General features: G+C 31.7%; 1 protein-coding gene across 8 annotated transcripts in view; it reads right to left on the bottom strand.

Moving 5' to 3' along the window:
• The window catches only part of LOC139529782 (uncharacterized), a 48,819-nt gene that overhangs the window by 2,933 nt on the left and 22,716 nt on the right, over positions 1 to 23,170 (bottom strand). For 4 of the 8 annotated variants that reach the window (XM_071325668.1, XM_071325671.1, XM_071325669.1 and 1 more), the window contains exons 4-21: positions 21,132 to 21,326; positions 18,856 to 19,016; positions 17,680 to 17,795; positions 16,615 to 16,754; positions 15,843 to 16,103; positions 15,251 to 15,296; positions 14,516 to 14,627; positions 13,964 to 14,172; positions 13,264 to 13,354; positions 12,732 to 12,859; positions 11,214 to 11,345; positions 10,232 to 10,389; positions 5,268 to 9,209; positions 4,673 to 4,786; positions 4,190 to 4,315; positions 3,695 to 3,846; positions 3,172 to 3,351; positions 2,065 to 2,259 (exon numbers count right to left, since the gene is read on the bottom strand). In XM_071325668.1, coding sequence (XP_071181769.1) covers positions 2,065 to 2,259; positions 3,172 to 3,351; positions 3,695 to 3,846; positions 4,190 to 4,315; positions 4,673 to 4,786; positions 5,268 to 9,209; positions 10,232 to 10,389; positions 11,214 to 11,345; positions 12,732 to 12,859; positions 13,264 to 13,354; positions 13,964 to 14,172; positions 14,516 to 14,627; positions 15,251 to 15,296; positions 15,843 to 16,103; positions 16,615 to 16,754; positions 17,680 to 17,795; positions 18,856 to 19,016; positions 21,132 to 21,326 — 6,458 coding nt within the window. The remainder of the gene's footprint in view (positions 1 to 2,064; positions 2,260 to 3,171; positions 3,352 to 3,694; positions 3,847 to 4,189; positions 4,316 to 4,672; positions 4,787 to 5,267; positions 9,210 to 10,231; positions 10,390 to 11,213; positions 11,346 to 12,731; positions 12,860 to 13,263; positions 13,355 to 13,963; positions 14,173 to 14,515; positions 14,628 to 15,250; positions 15,297 to 15,842; positions 16,104 to 16,614; positions 16,755 to 17,679; positions 17,796 to 18,855; positions 19,017 to 21,131; positions 21,327 to 23,170) is intronic. The other 4 variants (XM_071325673.1, XM_071325674.1, XM_071325675.1 and 1 more) reach the window with 2 other exon arrangements.

Raw genomic sequence — 23,170 nt, 5'->3', positions numbered from 1 at the left:
TTTATATTTAACCATTAACACAAATGATTAAGTTAAAACATTTCAACTTTCCAGACGCAAATGTTAAAAAACGGGAAAGAAATAAAATATCTTACAAGACATAAACATGTAAAGAATAAATGTATATTTCAGCTTAATAAAAATATTTTCATAATGTTACTTTGTCATCATTTTTAAAACTAAGTTCCAAACATTATTGCTCAGTTGATATGTGTCCTTCTGATGCGGTACGAGCACAGGCACTTGTTTCTATCCATAGGAAGGTCGATTATCCATATAAATAGTTTTATATGGATAGTCGACCTTCCTATGGATAGAAACAAGTGCATGTGGGTACGAGATAACTACAATTCTCATGCAATCCCGAAAAGGGGGGTCATCACAGACAAACATGACATTAAATCGTTATCACTGAACTAGTATATATATTGTATAGGGGCCAGCTGAAGGACGCCTCCGGGTGCGGGAATTTTTCGCTGCATTGAAGACCTGTTGGTGACCTTAATTCTGCTGTTGTATGTTTTTCTATGGTCGGGTTGTTGTCTCTTTGACAAATTCCCCATTTCCATTCTCAATTTTATTATACGAACAAGAACAAACAGCTCTACGTTGCTTTGATATTTATCAATTTTCAGGAAACATTGCGAAAAATGATCTTCAATATTTCGAAAACATGTGAAATAAAATTGCTAACACGGTGGACCGTCGAGTGTCAACAAACGTAGTAGACTTGTTCACTGAAAAGACGAGGATAATGGTTTCATCTGACATTTGTTATGCAAACCCAGTTTTGATCATGATATTTAAAAAGACGTACTTTTTTTCAATCTATGTATTAATAAACTAGAAAATTCCAAATTGTAAATATCTGGACCGACTTGGCATCTACTACGTTTGGACGGGTCCATTTCATTAGTAAGGTGATCGATAAATATTACGGAGTTTTGACAGAAAAGGAAAACGAACTTATTGTTATGTGTTTTCAACAAGGGTTTCGTTCCGCTAAATTATTTGCGCAAATAAAGTTTGTCTATTTTTAGATTACAGGTAATAATTTGACACTACGCATTAACCTGTGTAGTGATTTTGATTTTACGATAATTTTATGAATGAACAAGAGCACCTGACCTCTTAAAGAAACACAAATTAAACATAAAAAACCGTATTTATTAGGAGATAATTCAGTTAAATTTTCAATACTAAATCAACAACTGAAATGAATCCATATTTTGTTGAAACATCGTACGAACGGCGGAAAACGGAATCGCAGTTATAAAAATGTACTTTTTTTCACTCGGACTTCTATGTTATTTGATAGTCAAACGGTTGACCCTTTAAATACAAAAATACATCTACAAGAACATATTCTGAAACTTCTTAAATCCACTAACTTTTTTTAAAAGTTTCAAGCTATGTATTGCATTAGAAAACATACATAGGTGTTAAAGAATGACTGACCAGGAGCCTGTTTAACAAAATACTATGGCTTGATCTGGGCGGAGTCTCTGATCTGGGTCACAAAGATGGCCATACGCGACGGCATAAAAGCAATTGCTTTAAAAATAACAGTAAACATCATTTAAATTTTATTTCAACTGGTCTTTTTCCATTTTAGCATTACCCTGATTTGTATTTGTCTAGTGACAGTGTCTCATAAATATGGTTTATCATCAGAAAGGTAAATATTAAACTTTGAAGAAGAGAGTTGAAAGATACCAAAGGGGCATTAAAACTAACTTGTTAAAATAAACTGACAAACAACAGTACACATTTCCTTTCTCAATTTTACAAAACAAATAACTAAAGAATGATCAACATCAAGCTGAAATTTAGTTCAATTATAACTAATTATACCTTACAAACAGTTTATTTTTTGTTGTTGTGTTAAAATGTTTCTATTTAAAAGTCAAAAGCGTTTTCTTTTTCTCTTATCTTCTTTAGAGGTCATACTTATGTGAAGGACTTTTGGGGGAATCTGATCTTAACTGTGAAATAACTGAATATAAACTGCTTGCCTAACTTTGCCACTTTGCATTCAAAGCTTTAATATGTGATTCAACTTACCATATATCTGATTTCTTCCCATGTCCAGTTTCATTGACCACCTCTGGAGCCATCCAGTACGGTGTACCTTTCATGGACTTGAGTATTTGTGACTGTCCCATACTTAGATTTATACACAAACGTTTGGCACACCCAAAGTCTATCAATTTTATAATCCCATTTGGCATCAACATCACGTTTCCTCCCTTTATATCTCTGGAAAAAAACCAACATATATATAATAAAAGAAAATTGTAAATACTAAACCAAACCAAAATGATAAACAATAAATAATCTTACTTTGAGTAAAATATGTAGCATTGTTTGGAAACTTTCAGTAATAGGCAAACTGTACTTTTACAAATTGTGACTTGGATGGAGAGTTATCTCATTGGCACTCATTCCACATCTTCTTATATCTTTATACCTTGATTTTGATAACAAAGCTAGGTATTTTGTTTGTACTTTTGTTTTTAGGACAGAAATTTCCAATAATTTTTTTAAATCTAACAATCAAAAATTAATTTGCCAAATGAAAATTTCCTCTTACAATTTTAAGTTACAGCTTAGGATTTCAGAAGCTGTTTTCCCTTAGCCCAAACATCGTTTACTATAACTGAGTCATCAACAAACCTGTGAATGACATCATTAGAATGAAGGTACTCCACACCCTCTAGAATCTACAAACCTGTGAATGACATCATTAGAATGGAGGTATTCCACACCCTCTAGAATCTACAAACCTGTGAATGACATCATTAGAATGGAGGTATTCTACGCCCTCTAGAATCTACAAACCTATGAATGACATCATTAGAATGGAGGTATTCCACACCCTCTAGAATCTACAAACCTGTGAATGACATCATTAGAATGGAGGTATTCCACACCCTCTAGAATCTACAAACCTGTGAATGACATCATTAGAATGGAGGTATTCCACACCCTCTAGAATCTACAAACCCGTGAATGAAATCATTAGAATGGAGGTATTCTACGCCCTCTAGAATCTACAAACCTATGAATGCCATCATTAGAATGGAGGTATTCTACGCCCTCTAGATTCTACAAACCTATGAATGACATCATTAGAATGGAGGTATTCTACGCCCTCTAGATTCTACAAACCTATGAATGACATCATTAGAATGGAGGTATTCTACGCCCTCTAGAATCTGTTTGGTATATTTTCTGAACACAGCTTCGTCTAAAGCACCAAATCTGGCCAATATACTGGCTATAGAACCTCCAGGAACAAACTGCATGAATATAGCGACAATGTTTTCTTCTAGGCTAGTTCCAAGGTATCTGAAATTAAATTATTTTTCTTAAAACTAAAACTTGTTTTGCTTTGAAAGAAGTTAACAGAATAATTTATTAGTTGAAAAACAAAGTCAGTTGAATAATAGTTTTTTTTTATGTTAATTTCTGGTAAAGATATAGCTTGATTAAGCCACTATAAGCAAGAGATATTTCCCTTTTGTTGCCATGTTGGATGTTAAAGTGCACAAATTCCTTCCTTAATCAGCCCAATTCAAATTGTTACACATTCTTTTAAAAGTTCCCTCAAAGGTTCTAATTCAGAAACCACAGAAAAAGAGAAAGGGAAGGAACACACATTACTAGATTCTTTTGATGTTGTGACACTTACCCTACAATATTTTTATGATTAAGTGTTTTGAGAAGTTCCACCTCTTCTTGGACCTTTTCATATTCTCTCTTTGCCTTGTCATTGTCCATTGTATTCAATTCTATCTGTTTAACAGCTATCAACTGTCCCTCATTGGTCAATCCACACCATACCTAAATATATACATTTATTTGAATGAAATTTTGAACATCAATGAACTGTCAATGCTTAAATTTAATATTCACCAAATTTCAATATTTTTTAAACTATGTATAAGTATATGATACATAAATTGATTAAACTAGTTGTAACTACAATTTTAGTAGTTATATTAAGTAAAGTTAACAGATGCTCTTCTGCTCTTAAACTATCAGAAATTACCTTTACATCCTAATTAATATGGATCTATTTTTATCATTAGAGTTATGCCCCTTAGTATCGTAAAAAGATATAAATTCAAGAGATCTACCATAAATAAAGAGCTTCCCTTCTTTTAAATACATAATTTGTACTTACCGTTCCAAATGCCCCTTTGCCTAGAACATTGCCTTTTTTCCACTGTATTGTATCCTCTGTCTGGGAGAACACTGTACAAGCACTGCCAGATCTACTGTCAGAACTTGATAAATGGCTGACAATTGTCTGGAAATTAGGAAAATCATTCAAATCAAAAGACTTCCAACAATTGAGAACAGTATTATTGGCATAACAGTACCATTAAAAATGGTTTATATGGGTTTTTTTTATAATAAGTAAACATAAATATTAAAGACAAAAATAGTTATTCACCCCAAAAAGGTGCTTCATTAATGAAATAGCAAAATTTTACACCCGCGGAAAATAACTCGCTTTACAGTATATTGGCTGTGCCTCTAGTTTTTGCTAACTACTGTTAATTCAGAAATGTATAGACTTAGATGCATTTTGTTTTTAAGTGTTGATGGGTTGCTGTCTCATAAACATATACCCAAATCTCCTTTTATTAACAACAGATCCTACCTCATTATCAGGTATCAGTAGGTCTTCCTCTTCAAAGTCCCCTCCAGCGACAGGTATCACAGGTAATTCTACCTGTAAACTAGGTTCTACAGACTGTCGGATGAAAGATTTCTGCTGTAAATGTAAAATAGAAACAGGAATTATTGTTTTTTTTTTGCTTGATTAATGTCCAGTGGCAAATATTTCATGCAAGTTCAGAGCGAGACATATTAGTGTACCTGTATATTGGATTCTGCTGATTGACTAATAAATAGATCCTCAATAGAACATTTACCTCTTTTGAAATCTAAAAATGTTCACTACCCTTTATTGATGAAAGTTATTATATAAGTAATCTGAAATAGTTATGTCCCTTTAGTATAACTGTTATGAAAGGATTGTATTCATATAATGGGTTTTATAAAGCTAAACCTATAAACCTTGGTTTTACGATAGCTGAGGTCAAATAAAAAATAAAATTACGAATGCATATGTGTGAACAACTTGCAGATCAGTAATCTATGCCAAATTCAGTTATAGAAATTAATAATGTACATGGAAAATACTAATTAAACATTGCACTTAGATTTATAGTGAAAGAAATACATCAAATTACCTTATGTGAACCACTCTTTAGATTATGAGAACTACTCTTTACAACCCTGCTATCCTCCAATCTTGTCGAGCTCTTAGCAACTCTCCCTTCCTCAGCTCGTGGGGTCATCTTTTCCTTCTTAATCTCAGTGAATTTACCAGCTGATTTGGCTTTAGATGGGGTTCCTGGTCGAACTGATACCCTAACAGCAGATGTGGGTACAGATGCACTAATCTCAGGTTTTTTCACATCTTTCCTTGTCTCACGTTTGTTATCACCAACATACATTTCCATCTTTTTAAAACTATTAAGAATTTTTTTCATTGTTTCTTTAGTTTCTAAATCAACACTCTGATTAAGGTGAGGTTGACTACTACTACCAGATAACATGGGTTTCCTAAGATTATTTTCACCTTTATTTGCTCTAGGGGTGAATGACTCAGCAAGTCTATTTTTCTCATCTTGGTCAAACATTCGATTTCCTCTAGGCGTAAAAGACTCAGCAAGTCTACCTGCATGAAATGGTGAGTTATCTGCCTCAGCGGTCATTCTCAATAACAACTGACGATCGGCTGGAGTAATTGTGTCCGTACGATTAGACATTCTAAATGATCCGGTAGATCTGATAGACGATGTTGACCTGTAGGTATTGTTATTTAAAATTTCTTCAATAACTGTGTCAATATTATTTTCATCTTCAGGTTGGTCACTTTTACTTTCAGAAAACTTTCTTTCTCTCCTAGAACTAATGTTTCCCTTTGCATCTAGCAGACATTCTTCAGATGACTCTCTCTCATTAATAAATTCTTCATTCATTATTTTGACTTCACTACTTTTCCCTACTTCATTGATTGCCTCCCTTGATTTTCTTTTCTCAGATTCATTGATGGCTTCACTTGACCTTCTAAGGTCACTAGAACTTTGACGTGACAGTCTACCTTTTGAGTTTCCAGACTCATTTCTAGAATTTAACCTTGACGCACTATTATTTTTGTCTTTCACTGAAGTATTACTAGAACTCCGACTTGCAGGATTGTGTCCCCTTTTCTCAGATGATGGAGTTCTTTCAATGCGTCTACTCCCACTATTTTTACCAGAAGGAGGGTGAGAATTTGTTTGTTTAGGACTTGAATTTAGGGTATTTCCTAATGCAATATCAGTTGCACTGTTTCTTACCATATTCTCTGCACTCTTTCTCACATTGCCAACATTATTTACCCCATTCTCTAAACTCTTATTGTTATTTCTGTCTGAATTAAGTCCTAGTAACTGATTAAGTGCTTCTTCTTTCACTTTATGATCAAAATTTTTTATAGCCTCTGCAGTTTTAAGAACATGAGTGGATTTTATCGACGGAGATTCTGGAATAGGAGTTAATTTTCCAAGTAAGATTTGTCTATGTAATGCAGCTGTCTGCTCGTCAACTTCAGGCGAATTAGCGTAATCTAGATCATAATTTACATCCTGAGGTATAATTGCCAAACTTTTAATTGCTTGATCAAAATTCATTTCTGAGCCAGCTTCTTGATTCAAGTTTTTCAAGAAATTTTCTATATCAAATGCTGATGGCAATGAATTCTGTGTTACATCCAGGTTCATTGGTGGGTAGCCGTCATTATCTAATACTGGAATGTTTTCGTTTCTCTGTTGCTGTCGTTGTTTAACTTCAAGGAACCTAGGAGAATGTGCAGACAATTCAGCAAGGTTTGAAGTTTCGATATGTAATGGACGATAATGTCGTGGTGTTGGCATGTCAAGGTCATCGCTGTCTGATGACTCCGATGAATCTGACCCAATTCTTTGTACAGCAGCAACATCAGATTTATCATTACAGGAAGTGGCTACATGCCAACCTATCCCAGAAATCAAAGCAATATCAGATTGTTCCGACTGTTTTGTAAGTACAGTATCAGTTGCAGATTTTTTCCGCCTTTTTCCAGATTTAATTCTTCTTTTTGTTTTTCCACTTTTTGGTCGATTATTTCCATCATCAGAATTTTTACCTTCTTTATTTTTCAAAACTTTTCGTTTGCCTCCAGTTCGACTGGATGTAGCTGAGCCAGGTTTTCCATCTTTCCCTGCCTTCTTTGCACTCTTCCCTCTACTTCTAATTGTAGTCTGTGTTTTAGATCTCTCTATACCTGGCTTTTGTACAACAAATCCATACTCTGTGGCAGAAACAGCTGTCGGCTTATCAAACTGTTCAAAAGGATTAACAATAATAGGTGTAGCTACGGGCTCTAATGGATTTATGAAAACACCTTGAGTCCTTTTTGACCTTGGAGTATCAGACGGTAATATTTCTACTAATGGTGGTTTGCCAGCACTAGCAGGTTTATATTTGAAATTAGCAGGTTCTTCCTCTTCAATTTTAGCTTTTATATTTGAGTCACTTCCTGATTTCATAACATTAGAATTTGATTGAGATTTGAGATTTCCCGATTTGTCATTGTTTGATTCCTGAATGGTAGACATTGATGCTGATTTAATGATCAGAGGTGAAGATGAGATTTTGGCAGATAAATTGTTTTGTTGTGATGGCGAGTTCTTTCTGCTTGTGGCCGGTGAAGACACTTTTGTGACAGATTTGGAGACAGCAGTATTAGAATGAGATATATTCTTGGATGAGTTAGCACCATTTATCTTTCCAACAGCCGGAGGGGGAGGACGTTTTGGCGGGTTATTTTCTGGTTTAGTATTTGTTACTTTATTTCCAGACGGAGTTGATGTGTTTGTTGTATTTTGAGTAACTTTGTCTTTAACACTATTTTTTGTATTTGAGTTGTTTTTACTACCTTCATCTGTAGTCATAGAAACAGAATTATTGGTAATATCTGTGTACACAATCTTTGCTGACCCTGACCCTGTACGTAAAAACTCTGACGGGATGGCAGGCGTTTGTTTATTCTCTGTTGTCACTAATGGACCTGAATCAACGGATTTACTCACTGATGAGTTTTTCTGTTTAGATTTTCCAGAATTTGGCACAACAACACTTTTAGCAACATTTATCATTTGTTTTATACTATTTGTTAAAGATGAATTTTTGGCAGAGTTCTTTCTTTCAGCACCAGGATCCTGTTCATTTTGCCCAGCAGATTTTTGTCTCTTAACTTCATCACGAACATTAGATATAAGTTTATTAGAAACCACTTGCATTGGTTTGGAGCTACCTGGCTGTGAACCAAGTTTAACAATGGCGTTTGAAGAAACTGTTGTAGATATAGTATTACTTTTGATGGCAGATTTATCTCCATCATTTTCTAATCTACCAGAATTAGATGTTCTCAAACTTTGCACAGTTCTTTGTCTCTGACCTTGAAAGTCTACATGACCTTGTGCACTTTTAGACTGACTAGATTGTTTAACACTAGTTTTACTTTCTTTTGAAACACTTGCTGAACTCTGACCCTGAGATTTCTCCTGATTTTGTGAATTACTATTTCCCGTATTTTCTTTCCTTGCTGAATTTATTTCACTGTTTAACAAATTGTTTGAATGTACTATTACTTTATCACTATTTACAGCTTGTCCAACAGGTGGCGTATCATATCTTGTCTTTAAAACATCTAAATTCTTCTTTGATGTACTTTCCGTTACTCTGTTATTATTGGGTCGAAGTTGAAACTTTTTACCGTCTTTCGGAAAACTTCTTATATTTTTCTTTAAATCTTGCTGTTTTTGAGGAACAGGTTTTAAATTATTGACTTTTTTATATGGTTGTCCATTATTCTCTTTTGAAGAGTCACTACTGCGACTAGAAATGGATCCATAGTTAGATTCCTCACTTCCAGAGGACTGCAAGATCAATAATTCTTTTAGATCTTTGGGTCGACTATCTTCCAAAACAAAGTCTTCCTTGTACTTTGTTTTAGCCCTCAGTAAAGTAAGGGTACTACTAAATGCTTGTTTAATTTCTCCTCCTAAATTAGGGTGGTCTTCATCAGAACGAGGAGAAGTTTCCTTAAAGAAGAAAGTGTTATAATAAATTACATTTTACATAAGTTCTATATAAATCACAAAAATTCTAATTGACAAATAATACTAAGCTGATGCCTATATCCCCAAGTGTAGTTGCTCCATAGTTCTCATGTCATGGCTTAGTGACTTTTGAGCAGTAACTTAAGATTAAACACTGTACTGTATAAATAAACAAAGCAATTCCATTCCTTTATCATTATTTCAGATTAAAGTAATCTTTATTTGTCCATAATTCTAGGTAGAACAGATATACTGTAAATTCAGAAATTATTGCCAGGTTTTTATTATTGCGAAAAATGCAACAGAGTTGTAAACGCAATAATTAAAACTCGCATTTTGAAATATTTTATATGAAGTAAACAGGATTTTTCTCAAAATGTGTAAAAATTAAAATCGCATTTAAGTCTAAAATGACAAAATCGCAATAATAAATACACGCAATAATTTCTGAATTTACAGTATTCAATTGCAATACTTTCTGAAACTTATTTTCTTGGTTTTCTTGAGAAGTTAGGTTTTACTCATCATTTTGTAATTAACTGCTTAATATGGACATGGACATGATATAAAAATGTTTACCACAATCCATTATGCTGTGTGAAGTCAATAAGGCATAAACGAGGCCTAACATTTGGTTAAATACATATATCAAGACAGTGACTATAGGGTTTTGATTATAACATGTGTAATCCTTTCCTCAGCAAGACCAAAACTCATACTGATATTCAATGAAAACAACCATGATACCTTGACTTCTCACCTAGGATCAAGTCCATTGCCAAAAAGTAAAACAACCATGATACCTTGACTTCTCACCTAGGATCAAGTCCATTGACAAAAATACTGAACTCTCAAGGAAAATTCAAAAAGACGATAGTAAATAAAAACCGACATAAGGAGACTTTATTTCAACCAAAAAACTGTCATATTATTGACTTTGTACTGCCATTTTCCATTCCAAATGATAGTGTAAACCTTGTATTATTGTCAGTTAAATAAATTACCTTTGATGAATCAGTATCATCTCTGTTGATAGTCTTAGACTCTAGACAACTGTTCTCATTTGTACATGTAGGTGTAGGGGGCAGCACTTTAGACGATGTAGGACACACTGGTGCTCCCTGGACTGGTGTTTGGCATTTGTTTACTAAACCCATTCGCTCTGAAATAAAAGATTCATTCATTGTATGGATGTAATAATCTTTTAAAATCTGACAATAACAGATAAAACAGTTTTACATACATAAATCACATATAACTCTTTATCTGTCAAAAACTGGGGGTTTTTCTTTTACAATTGTTTCAATTATTGCTACATTATGAATAAATATGAATTATGAAAGCCTTTCTGTCTTACAGCAATTTTTTTTTTTAATAACAATAAATATGAAGACACATTGAATTATCATAGATATAACAAAAAAATCTAATAACAGAATGTTTTGAGAACATAATTTTTTTTATTTATGTGAAAGTCAACCAGCAGTTCTGTGTAGTTTTCATACTAATCTAGCAGATATATCCTATACAATCATAATAACCATTAATTGTTTTCTATTTCTATCTTAATTGAAAGTTTTCAAAGCATTCAAGTCAACATATAATTTTTTTTGTTTTCAAAAACTACATCTACATCGCTGGATTAACTATTAAAAAAAAATATATATTTAAATTTTGAGTTATCTCCCATGTTTGATTGATGTATTGACTATTGCTTACTTAACTTCCAGTGGAAAATTTTAAAATTAGAATTAAAAATATAAAATGATTAAAAACAACATTAATGAAAAAAACTTAGTTAATCTACACTTTGTAAAATGAGAAGCAAAGGAATCTCCAATTCCAAAGGAAGAGAAAGACAGGAATTGTTCATATTTTATTTTTTTAAATGCATTCTAAAATTAATCAATGCATACAATTTTTATTGAAACTTGTATTTGTTATGATTACTTCAACTCGTGTGTTAATGTTAGATGAAACATTTACCCAAATCCAGAACAACAGCGTGTGTGTTAGATTTATGTTTGTTATCTTCTCTTGTTTGTGCAGGTTTTACTCGTATTAAATACGGAGATGATGTGAAGTCATCACTACGACTCAATGGATGTGACACACGTCCTACAAACAAAATGAGGTTTCTAATGAGGACAATGATGTGATCAAATTATGATTAAAAAACATAATGACAAATATGTTAGTTATATTAATACTGACACATATAAAACCAACTACACAAGCAATAAAAATATGATTGGTATATCTATAGTATGAGCTTATTAAATCGATATATCAATTTCCTATTCAACTCAAAATACTTTCTTCACTTGTATGGAAAATTGCTTTACCCCCCAAAAAAAGAACATTTTTTTTATTCAAAAGAACAATTTAATATCAAACATTACATTTTACAGTTTGGAACATTCTTTATTGGAACATAAATGTTTCAATTTTTAGATTGATTTAAAGGGCAATAACTTTCATGGCTGAAAAATTTTGTTCTCATTTTAGCAAATAATATCAATACATAAAGGGTTCTGCCAAGTGTTTCCACTGTGACTTCTTATGTCTTTGTGATGGGGAAGTAATACTGATTGAAAACTAAGTCCATTTTATCAGTAAAAATGTGGAAAATAAGTCAGACAAAATCATTATTTTGGGCAAGTTTCTGTTTAATTTTCTATTCTTTTTTAAAAAAGGAAAAACTTTACCCAAGACTGATTTTAATTGTTGGTGGCAAAAAAAAACTTTCAATTTATCAAATAAGTACTGGATTAAAAATCAAAACATTGCTTTTGATGCTGTCTTTCATCATTCCTAAAAATGCATATTTTCAAGTTTATAAAATCCCATAAAAGTGTTATTAAATGGTTTCTAATGATTCCAAATTAAGTAGACATAAAGTCTGCATAAGAGATAAAATATACTATAATAATATGAATCTAGCATGATAATATCAGATATATCGGTATGATACTAATACAAATAATTATCTATTACTAAATTAAATTACTAAGGATTAATTTGTAGATAATTCAGCTTTGTGTTTAAAAATAAATATGAAAATTAAGTAATCTATGTATGATAATAAGAGATTCTTGCATTGTATTTGAGTAGTCAAAAGGATTTTTCTAGTCAAAATTGACTTTTTCCAGCATTCAATAAATGAGATAGTTAGGCTTTTAAATCAAATCCAAAAGTTCTCAAATACAATATGTCATCTCAAAAGCTACTAGTAAAAAGCCAGGAATTATCTATTTTTATTTTCTATCTCTGAATAACTGTGAAATGTTTTCTGCAGCTCATTCTATATCCTTTTCCTTTGATCAGATAATATACCATAGGTTTTTTCTTTTTAAAATTTTGATGTCACCTAATCAGAATTGACCTTACAAACAAAACTGTATTATATTATAACTTAAACAGCAATTTTACTGATAAAAAACTACCGCTATCATTAGTAAACATAAAATTGACACTTCTAAGTACAGGAGATGAACACTTTACCTTTCTGAGCCATGATAGGATCACAGGATGCAGCTACATGGCCGACCTTCATAGAGGTTGCAGTGTCTGATCCGGATCTTTTGTGTTTTTTCTTTGACAAACTTGGAGATGGTGATACAGGGGTTAATCTGTGGAATAAATATGATTCCAAACAATACAAATATAACAAACAGTTCAGTGTGTGTGTCTTTGGCTTTTTTATTCAAGTTGTTTCCCATTTAATCATGGTGAGACCTATCCCTATTCTTTTTTAGACGAAAGGCGCATCTGGCATTTATACAAAATTTAGTCCTGGTATCTATGATGAGTGTATTTACTATACCATATGTGAATATCATTCTCTCATTCAAAACATTTTCTCATTTGTTTTTTGTTTTGTTTAATTTTCTTGTTTTGGTATCAATTTCATTTGTGAAAACAGCCAACTGTTAAAAACCTAAAACAAATGACTTGATTCCAAACTGTAAACTTCCAAATAAACAATTTATTTTTTTGTTTACCTATATATGTACAACCATCCCATATGACATACCTAGAATTCTGTAGACAGTTATCCAAGTCTTCTGTTGGAGTATTTACACCACTGTCTTTGTTGAACCGGGAACCAGGTGATGGGTGGGTTACTATAGAATAGAGAATCAACAAAACATAATTTAGCTAATTTTTTAATTTAACAACATTTTACTTTTTTTTATTTTGTGTGTAACTTAGTGACTTTAATAAAATATTTATGGGTTGCTGTTAGTGCTATTTATGTTGAATAAGTAAACTTTCTGAATTCTGAAATCAGTTTGTTAGTGAGTGAGCTGAATTAACTCATCAATGAAGTTGAATGAACTCCTTCAAACTTTTTTTTTTCTTTAAGTAACTTTTTTTATAAGTATTGAAAATAACTTTAATTATTTAATAATACAATGATGATTGTTTGTAAAGAGTTGGTTGTTAATGGTTTAGTGAGGTCAATTGTACTGTTCAATATATTTGTTTATACTGTGGACTTATTTATTTTCATGGTGTATTAGTTTTGAGGGATTGACGAAATAATGCATATTCGTGGATATTTGATTTCGTGGATTTGCCAATCTCTGTATACAAATAATATAGAAAATTTATAATTGTTGAACATTTGATTTTGTGGTTCACCTATGGCTACAAAACCCATGAAAATTGGTATACAACGAATAATAATAAATCTGCAGTATTCTTATTCTAGATATGTATTGCAAACTTACATAATTTATTACTATTATTTCTGTTTCGACTGAGTCTGCCCTCATCAAATGATTTTCTAAATCGGCCATTTCTGTTAAATGCTGGTGACTCTCTCCCACCATTGCTGAGCCTGTCGGGACTAACTGATGGGTGTCGCTCTTTGCTGTTAACTCGAGGTAAAGGTGATGGTTTACGTCCTCTGACAACACCAAGACGACGTGGTCCTTCTCTATAAAATTATAGAAATTGTCAATTAAACCATAACTTGTGTTCTAAATCTTTACTAATTTTACTAAATTTTGTTTTGCAATAATGGTTTCAATCCATTTAAAAAAAAAGATTTTGATAGATTTTATTATTCACAATGAAATCTGCCAAAGAAAATGATAACTTTTAAAAAAATAGTTAAAAATTAGAAGAAACACTTTAGTATGTTTGTTAAATCAGATTTGAGAAAGTTAAAGTGGGTGTCTGGGTGGTGTGATTGTTCTTGGATTAAATAATCTACATGTACCACTGATGGCTCATGAAATTAATAAAAATTAAATAATTACAGTATTTTACACACTTACTTGGCATATGGGGATGGACTGAATCGTCCAGATTCTATATCTTTATTCATCAAAGCCTCGGCTCGACTGGCTTTCTCCTTCAAACTTAAATGTCTTGATACAGGTTGACCACCTGAAAGTATAAAAAAATCCTTATTAAAAAAATGATTTCACAACAATATGAATAAAAGATATGTGAGGTATGCAAAATTATGAGGCAATTAACCACTGACAATGTAAGAACACTTAATCATTTTATTAAGACACATAGGAAGCTTGTCCTGAGTGGCCATCATTCAGAGAACATGCAAATCCAGGGTGATTATTTTATTAAAGTTGAGTGAACCCTTACTCTAGAAATAAATTCACTCGCTATTCATAGCCTCTTCTATTGTTCTGTTTAATCGCTATGGCAGACTGAGAGGAGATTGGAGTGTATGCAAACATTTTCAATTATGCCGGTCCCATGTCAGAAGCCTTTAATTCAGTGGTTGTTGTTAGTTGCTTTTTGTCATATTTGCTATTTATTAGTTATTTAATAAATAATCTGACTTAGTGTTTTCTCCTTTAGATTGTTTTACATTTTGTCATGTCTGAACCTTTTTGTTCACTGTTGAAGTTTGTACGTTGACCTCTTGTTGTTTATATCCACTCAATTTGGTCTGTGGCGGATTGTTGTCTCATTGGCAATAATTGTTTTATATTAATTTTAATATTAATGATTTGCATGAAGCATAATAGCATAATAATACTCACGATGAGGTGTGCTCTGCATGTTTGCAAATGGATTGGAGGGATAACCCTGTAACGGAAAGAAATCATAAACTTAGTAAAATATATAAAAGTATGTGTAAGAAAATGTTTCAATAATCTGCAGCTTACAAGTAATATACAAAGTAATTAACAATATAATAATTATAAAATAAAATGGTGGATGTCCTTTGTTTCTGTCAATAATAATTTATTGTTTTAGCATAAACTAGGCCACTGATTTTCTCTTTTAAATTGTTGCACATAAATGTATTGTCATCTCAGGGACATTTTTCTTTTTTATAATTTACTTTAACTTATGGATTTTTTGAAGGCTGTACTTGTTCAAAATTTTATCCTCTGGTCTTCAATGTTGGCATTCATACCACATCTTCTTATTTCTATATAGGTTTAAATTCATACTAAATTGTTATCAAAAGTTTCAAACTTTCCTAAATCTGTTCAGAATAAATGTGACTGAATTTTCCAATAACTTCCTTTGTGTACTACATGATAAATAGAGTAATGTTAATATTGATGAGTTTTTATAAGCCAGTATTTATCTTTGATAAGGATTAAATTATTAACATTATCTTACATCAAAAATAACTTCTCCTTTTCTCTTGGAATCAAACTTTTCTACAGATGCTCTGACCTCTTCTCTGCTTGGGGCTCTAATTGGGGCAAGATCTACAACAGGTTTTCCCCTAGTAGCCTCAATCCATGCCTCCTTCAGTGTAGCTTTCATTTTCTTCCCTCTGGCCAGATCTAATGATGTCAGACCCCGATCATCAGTCAACATTACCTGAGCACCATGACTTAGTAGACAGGAAGCTGCTTTCTCATGATCATTGTAAGCCTGAGAATTTAAATATATTAATGGTACAATCAGTTATAAATTTTGTAACTTAATGTCTGTAGGGTTTCCAATTGTATTTTGAGATGATGTCATGCAAGGACCCCAATTTTTATCAGTCATTTTAAATTTCTATCCTTAATGGACATATTAAATTTCAAAGTATCGGAATTTTTTTATATCTGAAATTTTTTTTCATGGTACAGCACAATATTACATAATTCCTTACTTGGTTGTTGTTTGTTGCTGTGTTACAAATTTGTTTTTCATTCATTTTTTTGTACATTAATTCGTTTTACATTTGTGATTTTAGGGGCTTTTGATAGTTGACTATACAGTATGTGCTTTGCTCATTGTTGAAGGTGGAATATTGACCTATAATGTCTGTGTCATTTAGTCTCTGTGGTGAATTGTCTTATTGGCAATCATACCACATCTTTTTTTTTATATAACAACTCAACATTATAAGGTTATTTACACAATGCAGCGTCACATTATAAGAGTCAAAACTTACTGTTATATGTAGAGGGGTGGTACCAGCAAACCCCCGACTGTTGACACTAGATCCACCTTGTAGTAATGTCTCTATTGTATCGACATTGCCCGTTTGGGAGGCACAGTGTATAGGAGCAAACAATCTTTTATCTTGCAATTCTGAAATATAAAACAGTATCATTGTGAGGTATCATGTATACAGCAATGCTGTAAAGAAGACTGTTTGTTGGAGTTTAAACGCCATATTCTGGGACATCAACTTTATCATGGCAGCCAGTTGTTTTTTCCCCTTGAAACAGAGGGATAAAAACCAATGGCAGCAGAATAGAGATGAGCAATGACCTTTGGTAGGAAAACTATAAAAGATCAGAGTGGAACACATTGCCACAAATGGGATTTGAACTCATTTAAAAAAGAATTATAGGGTAGTGATTGTTGAAGATGAACTTCTTTAATAAACCAATCTTCCAATCAAGATCACAAATCTGAATTTCAAATCAATGGAATTTTTTAATAATTTGTCAACATATAGTTTAAACATGCTTTTATCCAAATATAATAAAAGGCTAGGGTAACCAGACATTTTTTATGCTGCAGGTTGTGCAAAACTATCTGATTTTGTATAAATTATGCATTGAAAGTTCATTTTTTTGTGATAAAACGAAAACTGCTCCATAGAATTTTAAGATAAAATATGAGAAGATAGGTCTTATAACATGCTTTCTGATAAGAAAAAAATGGGGTCACTTGACATGTTTTGTTGCTACATATTTAAATAGGTAAATTCCCAACATTTTCTATTATAAAATTTATCTGAGTTATCTCCCCTACTGAGTTATCTCCTCAAATTGAAAATCAATGAATCAAAAAAGAAATCGTTTTTTATAGAAAAAACAGGTTTAAATATAATAAAACACAAAATTTCCTATATTAACATGAAAAGTCATACACATGAATTACATACTACTCTTTAATTTGCACATTTCATTATCTACATTGATCTGCTACTTCAAAATCAAGATGGAGTCACCTTGACTGTATGCCAGTTAGTAATTCAAATCTAATAACAGTGTTGAAAACCTACCTATATCTGGTCCTGCTGTTATTATTGTTTGCACCACCATAGGTGAAATGATAGCTTTAGATTGAGATGCGTAATGAAGACAAGTTTTCCCATCTCCATCTATAGCATGGATATCACTGTAATAAATGGAGATTTTCATAAAACAGGTTCATAACACTGATTTACCTTATAGATCACAACAAAACACATAAAATATAAAACATAAAATTTCATAATAAACATAGTATTAATAGCCTTATTTAAAAATTCTCACTACCAAAAGATTTTTTAATGTAGTGGTCATTTTCATCAACTATTTGTACAAGAAATACTACTTGTTTTTGACCTTGTACTTGATATTCATATGATGACGAAATAATCTTTCAATCAGTTTATTTGAGGTCTGGAGCTGGCATGTCAGTAACTGCTAGTAGTCTTTTGTTTATTTATGTATCATTGTCATTTTGTTTAGTTTCTTTTGTTAACTATTTTGACATCAGACTCAGACTTCTTCGTACTGACTTTTACTGTGCATATTGTTGTGTGTTTGTTTTTTTCTACATTGGCTAGAGGTATAGGGGTAGGGTTGAGAATTCAAAAAACATGTTTAACCCTGCCACATTTTTGCGCCTGTGCCAAGTCAGGAGCCTCTGGCCTTTGTTAGTCTTGTATGATTATCAATTTTAGTTTCTTGTGTATATTCAGTTCAGTATGACGTCCATTATCACCTAACCTGTTTACATTTTTGTTTAGGGGCCAGCTGAAGCACGCCTCTGGTTGCGGGAGTTTCTCATTGCATTGAAGACCCATTGGTGACCTTGGGCTGTTGTCTGCTCTTTGGTCAGGTTGTAGTCTCTTTGACACATTCCCTATTTCCATTTTCAATTTTATTTACATCTTTCTAGTTAAATGAATTAGAATTAACATTTAAAGATGTTTTTTTAAAGCAGATTTATTCCAGATTGAAAAAGTTTGTGGTAGATTTTTTTTCCTAACATCTACAAACCTCTAATTGTCATGGTTACTTCCCAAAGATATATGAAAAATGTGACAACTTTGCTATACATGTGAATAAGTTTTATTGGAATTTTCAGCCTTTTTCCACCTAGTACTTACCATGGTATCTAATCCCTGATATTTGAGATTTGACATTTATGCTATTTCTGAATTTTCTGACACATTACCATAGTAACTTACCATCGATATCTGAGGAGTTCTGCAACCACTTCTGCTGGATGGTAGGGCTTGTTTAACTGTGTACAAAACTTTTCTAACATCACCATGTCCCTCGTTGCCAATAGTAATGGTGTCAGACCTTCAGAATTACAGCAATTTATGTCACGTACTTTGTTTTCATTCTGCAACAATAATTATTGCATTATAATTAGCATATCCTTGCAGTTTTATTTAAGGTATCCTTTTGTTCAGCAGAACATTAAAAGTTGGCAATTTTGTTATTGTATTTCATTTATTTATTTCTTCAAATTTTATTATATTTTGCTGTCTTTTTTTAGTCACTTTTTTCTTACATTTTATGCATAGTTTCTATAACTATAAAAGAAAACTCTTAAAATAATGTTTGGCTAAAACTAAAAAAAATGACATAACTAGCTATTTCTAAAAAGCTGTTTAATCATGCAAATAAAAACAAGTAAGCATGCCATATCATACTTCCTAATACTGGGCATCAACTTTGATATCCCCCACCCCAACCCACAATTTCATTTATATACTTTTTCAAATATGTAGTATAAAAAACTTAGTTATATTTTCATTTCTCCTAATATCATAACCTGGATCATTTGTATTATAAGCCTACACAGGTACTACAAACTTTTAGCGGAATCAAGCCATACTATTCAACAGCATATAAAACAAAACTTATCAACCTCTTTATTGTCTCCTCCTGAGTAAGAGTTATGTCCCTTACTAGAATGGGGTCTCTACAAACACAACAACACATCAGAATAAAATTCTAGTAATATTAATGTTTTATATTACACCTTAAATTTGTCCACTTTAATGACGCCAATAGATCGTTAATCATTGTAGTATTAAACCAATTTTCAAGACGCTTTGGCCATTAGCCTTCTTCAGTTTCTTTATTTTCGATCTAAACAACATGGCTGACATTTTTACATTAAAAATGCCATGTAGTTGAGAAGCAACTGAAGAAGGCCAAAGAGGCGAAACATCTTGAAAATTGGTTTAATACTACAAAAATTTAAAGTATGTTCCCTATTGGAATTTTTAAAACAAGAATTTTATAATTGACATTCAAACATATAATATGGTAAACTATATAAATTTTGATTTGATATCATTGAAAATTTAGCTTACAAAGATTTTAGAATGATCACACAATGACCAAACTCCGAAATGTATGGATGAAAATGAACATAGAAAGTTATGTAAACACAAAAGTTTACAATCTATGTCAATCATTCTTCTTTCAAACCCTTTTGTCCTTTTAAAAGTTGAAAAGTTTACACCATTATGAAAATTTTGGTTAGAAAATAGAACAATTACTGATGTTCCAATAAATAGCATTACATTGTACACATTGTATAAAAAAAACACCTCCAAAGAATTAATCATTATTATTGATGTCTCTTTAAAAAAAAAGTATAAAAGATAAACAGAAAGCTGCAGAGTAAATGTGCAAAAACCTCCTATTATGTGATTAAAGTGTTAGAATCACCTGTGGTATATTGACTGATATCTTGGAAACAGACGACATTTCGATTGATTTTCTATCATAGAAATCAATGCTGATGTGTTATAATGCAAGTCATCTCCTGTTTTGTGTTGTAACAACTTTGTCCTTTATCATTACAGCCTTTTAATTGGCTTTAATAATGCCACGTTTATTTTCTTACAATTGTTCTCCATTTAACTTTATTTCTTATCCATTCGTTTGATGTTTTTGAACTTTTGATTTTGCCATTTGATTGGGGACTTTCCTTTTTGAATTTTCCTTGGAGTTCAGTATTCTTGTGATTTTACTTTTTTGTAATATATTTTATTATAAGTAATAAACTCCTGAAGTTTTGAAGATTTCCAAATACATTTAACCAATTTCTCGACAAGTTTGTGAAGAATTCACCTTTTCAAAATCACAGGATTTTCAATGTTAATTTTTCAAATGGAAATAATGCCATGTTGCTGTTTGAACTTTTAGTTTTACAATATGTTGGTCTACTAGTATAATCAATCAAAATGTTTGGTGTACACTTTTGGAAGTATTACCCAGAATGCTTCATATACCGATAAGTGGAATAGTACTTATCTATGATTCTCCTAATACTAAGCAATGACTAAACTTACAAAACTTTAAATTTTTGAAATACTAAGACTTTTTACATGAATAGATTACCCTAGCTATTTTTGGCAAAACATTTAAGAATTTTGGGTCTTCACTCGTCTTTTTTTTTTTTTATCTAATACTACCCTCACTGGAATACTGTACTTACAAGTAATTTCCTGACAACTTTGACATTTCCCTGCCATGCAGCCTGCAGCAGTAAATGATGCCATGATTCAGTAGTTCTTTCCACAGAATCCAGCAGCACGGACTTTATAGCGGAGGAGGCGACATCTACGGCTGTCTGAATCTCATAGTTACGTAGAGTTATGTCAGCACCATGTTTTAACAACAATTGTACAATCTAAAATAATCACATATAATGAGGTTAATTGAATGAATAAATGTAAAAAAATTAACTCAATCTCAAATAAAATGGATTCATTTTTCATTAAAAATAAATTTCTCTCAGCTGTAGTATGCAGAATTTGTCTGTTTGATATTTACATTTACATATTCACCAAACAAATTATTAGTACCCATGACATAATGAATTACAATACTTATATAATTTGTTCTTTAAAAGGAGTAGGGGCATTAAGGCCTGGTTTTGGCCCAAGAAAATAAAATATTTGATAACTTTTTCAAATTGGCACATAATCTTTAGAAATGCATAGGGTCAAGAAATATAAATGAACAACATTAAGATTCTTATGTGATGACGTCACAATTACCTCATAATATGTACTGTTTTCACAAAAACGATGAAAATTCAGAATTTATGCAGTTTTCTATCTTTAATTCTGTTGTGGAAACATCGTGCGCAGCCAAGAAACAACAAAATAATTTAACTGAGGCTTTATTATTACTATTGACACAATCTCACAAAATATAAAGTTGTTTCTTACTGGTGCGCACATACTTTTCCGATCACAAATATACTTAAAAATTTGATGAAAAACAAGGAAAATCACAAAATTTTACAAAATAGGCAAAATTAAGGCATGATTTGTTGCCATGGTAACTTGTTCAATGTCCAAAATTATTTTGTTTTTCTGAATACCTTCTACCTGAGATACTTTTCAGTAATTTAAAAATATGTATGATAACTTTGAAAATTTGCAGTAATTTTTGGGCCAAATAAGGGCCTTATTGCCCCTACTCCTTTGAATGAAAAGACATTTTTTGATGGATTTAGAGACTTTTGTTTAAAGAAGCTGACGACTAGTTTGAATTAGTTAAAATAGTACAGTTAGATATATACATATAGCACTGTTCTTTTACATGCAAGACATAGAATACAGATTCCAATGAATTTATAAAAGGTAGACTGCAATTTGGCACAGTGTGAAGTTACATGTATAAACTAAGATTAAGATTAACCCTGACCTAACCAAATATTATTAACTATACATAGTCATAACATATAACATTAAGATCATACAATGATTACTGCCAGTAACAGATCTGAAAACTGCCGACATTAGCTAATATTCATGCTAAACTGCAATTTTATAGTTTGAGCAACAATTGACTAGTATAACATTATGTCTTATATTTAAGTTACTCCCACAATTTGCTGATGTCAGCAACATTGTTATGTTAGATTATTATTGGTGGAGGACCACGGAAGCTAGATTCAATTTTTGTAAAAGTAAACCATTATACTTTAAATTAGGCCAAAAACCTCATTGATAAATCTAGATGATTTCCTCCAATGTAAAAGACCGCTATGCATGTCTGGCAACCTACTTTTCTTTTTATATGACTTTGTTAAAATTTTATGTCCTGGAGAACCTTTGATTTTAAAACAACAATGAGTATCTGTATATCTTCACTAGTAGATTGATATAAATTACTTTTATGTGTCAATTTTACACTATATAAATCCTTTGATATTTAAACAAAAATTGACTTTTCTGTCAATGTCTTATAATTTATATCCAAATGTCACACACATACAAAGGGGCACTGACCAGCCATCATATTACTTATCAATATACTCAATTAATTTGTTTATATTTTATGAATTTATCATTGTCAGGTCAATCACATTTAACCTATTTTTCAAATCAATTTATAAATTTCTTGATATTTAAAACTTGGCTTTGTAATGATTTATTTTTTAATTGCTGTTAATTCCAATCCAGTCACTATATAGGTATTGGTTAACAATTGGAAGGCACATTTGATGAGATTTGAAATTAC

Source organism: Mytilus edulis, chromosome 7 (genome assembly GCF_963676685.1).
Source record: "Mytilus edulis chromosome 7, xbMytEdul2.2, whole genome shotgun sequence".
Lineage (NCBI taxonomy): Eukaryota > Metazoa > Mollusca > Bivalvia > Mytilida > Mytilidae > Mytilus > Mytilus edulis.
Note: the sequence above shows the minus strand (reverse complement) of the source record. Positions and strands in the feature narration are given on the sequence as shown.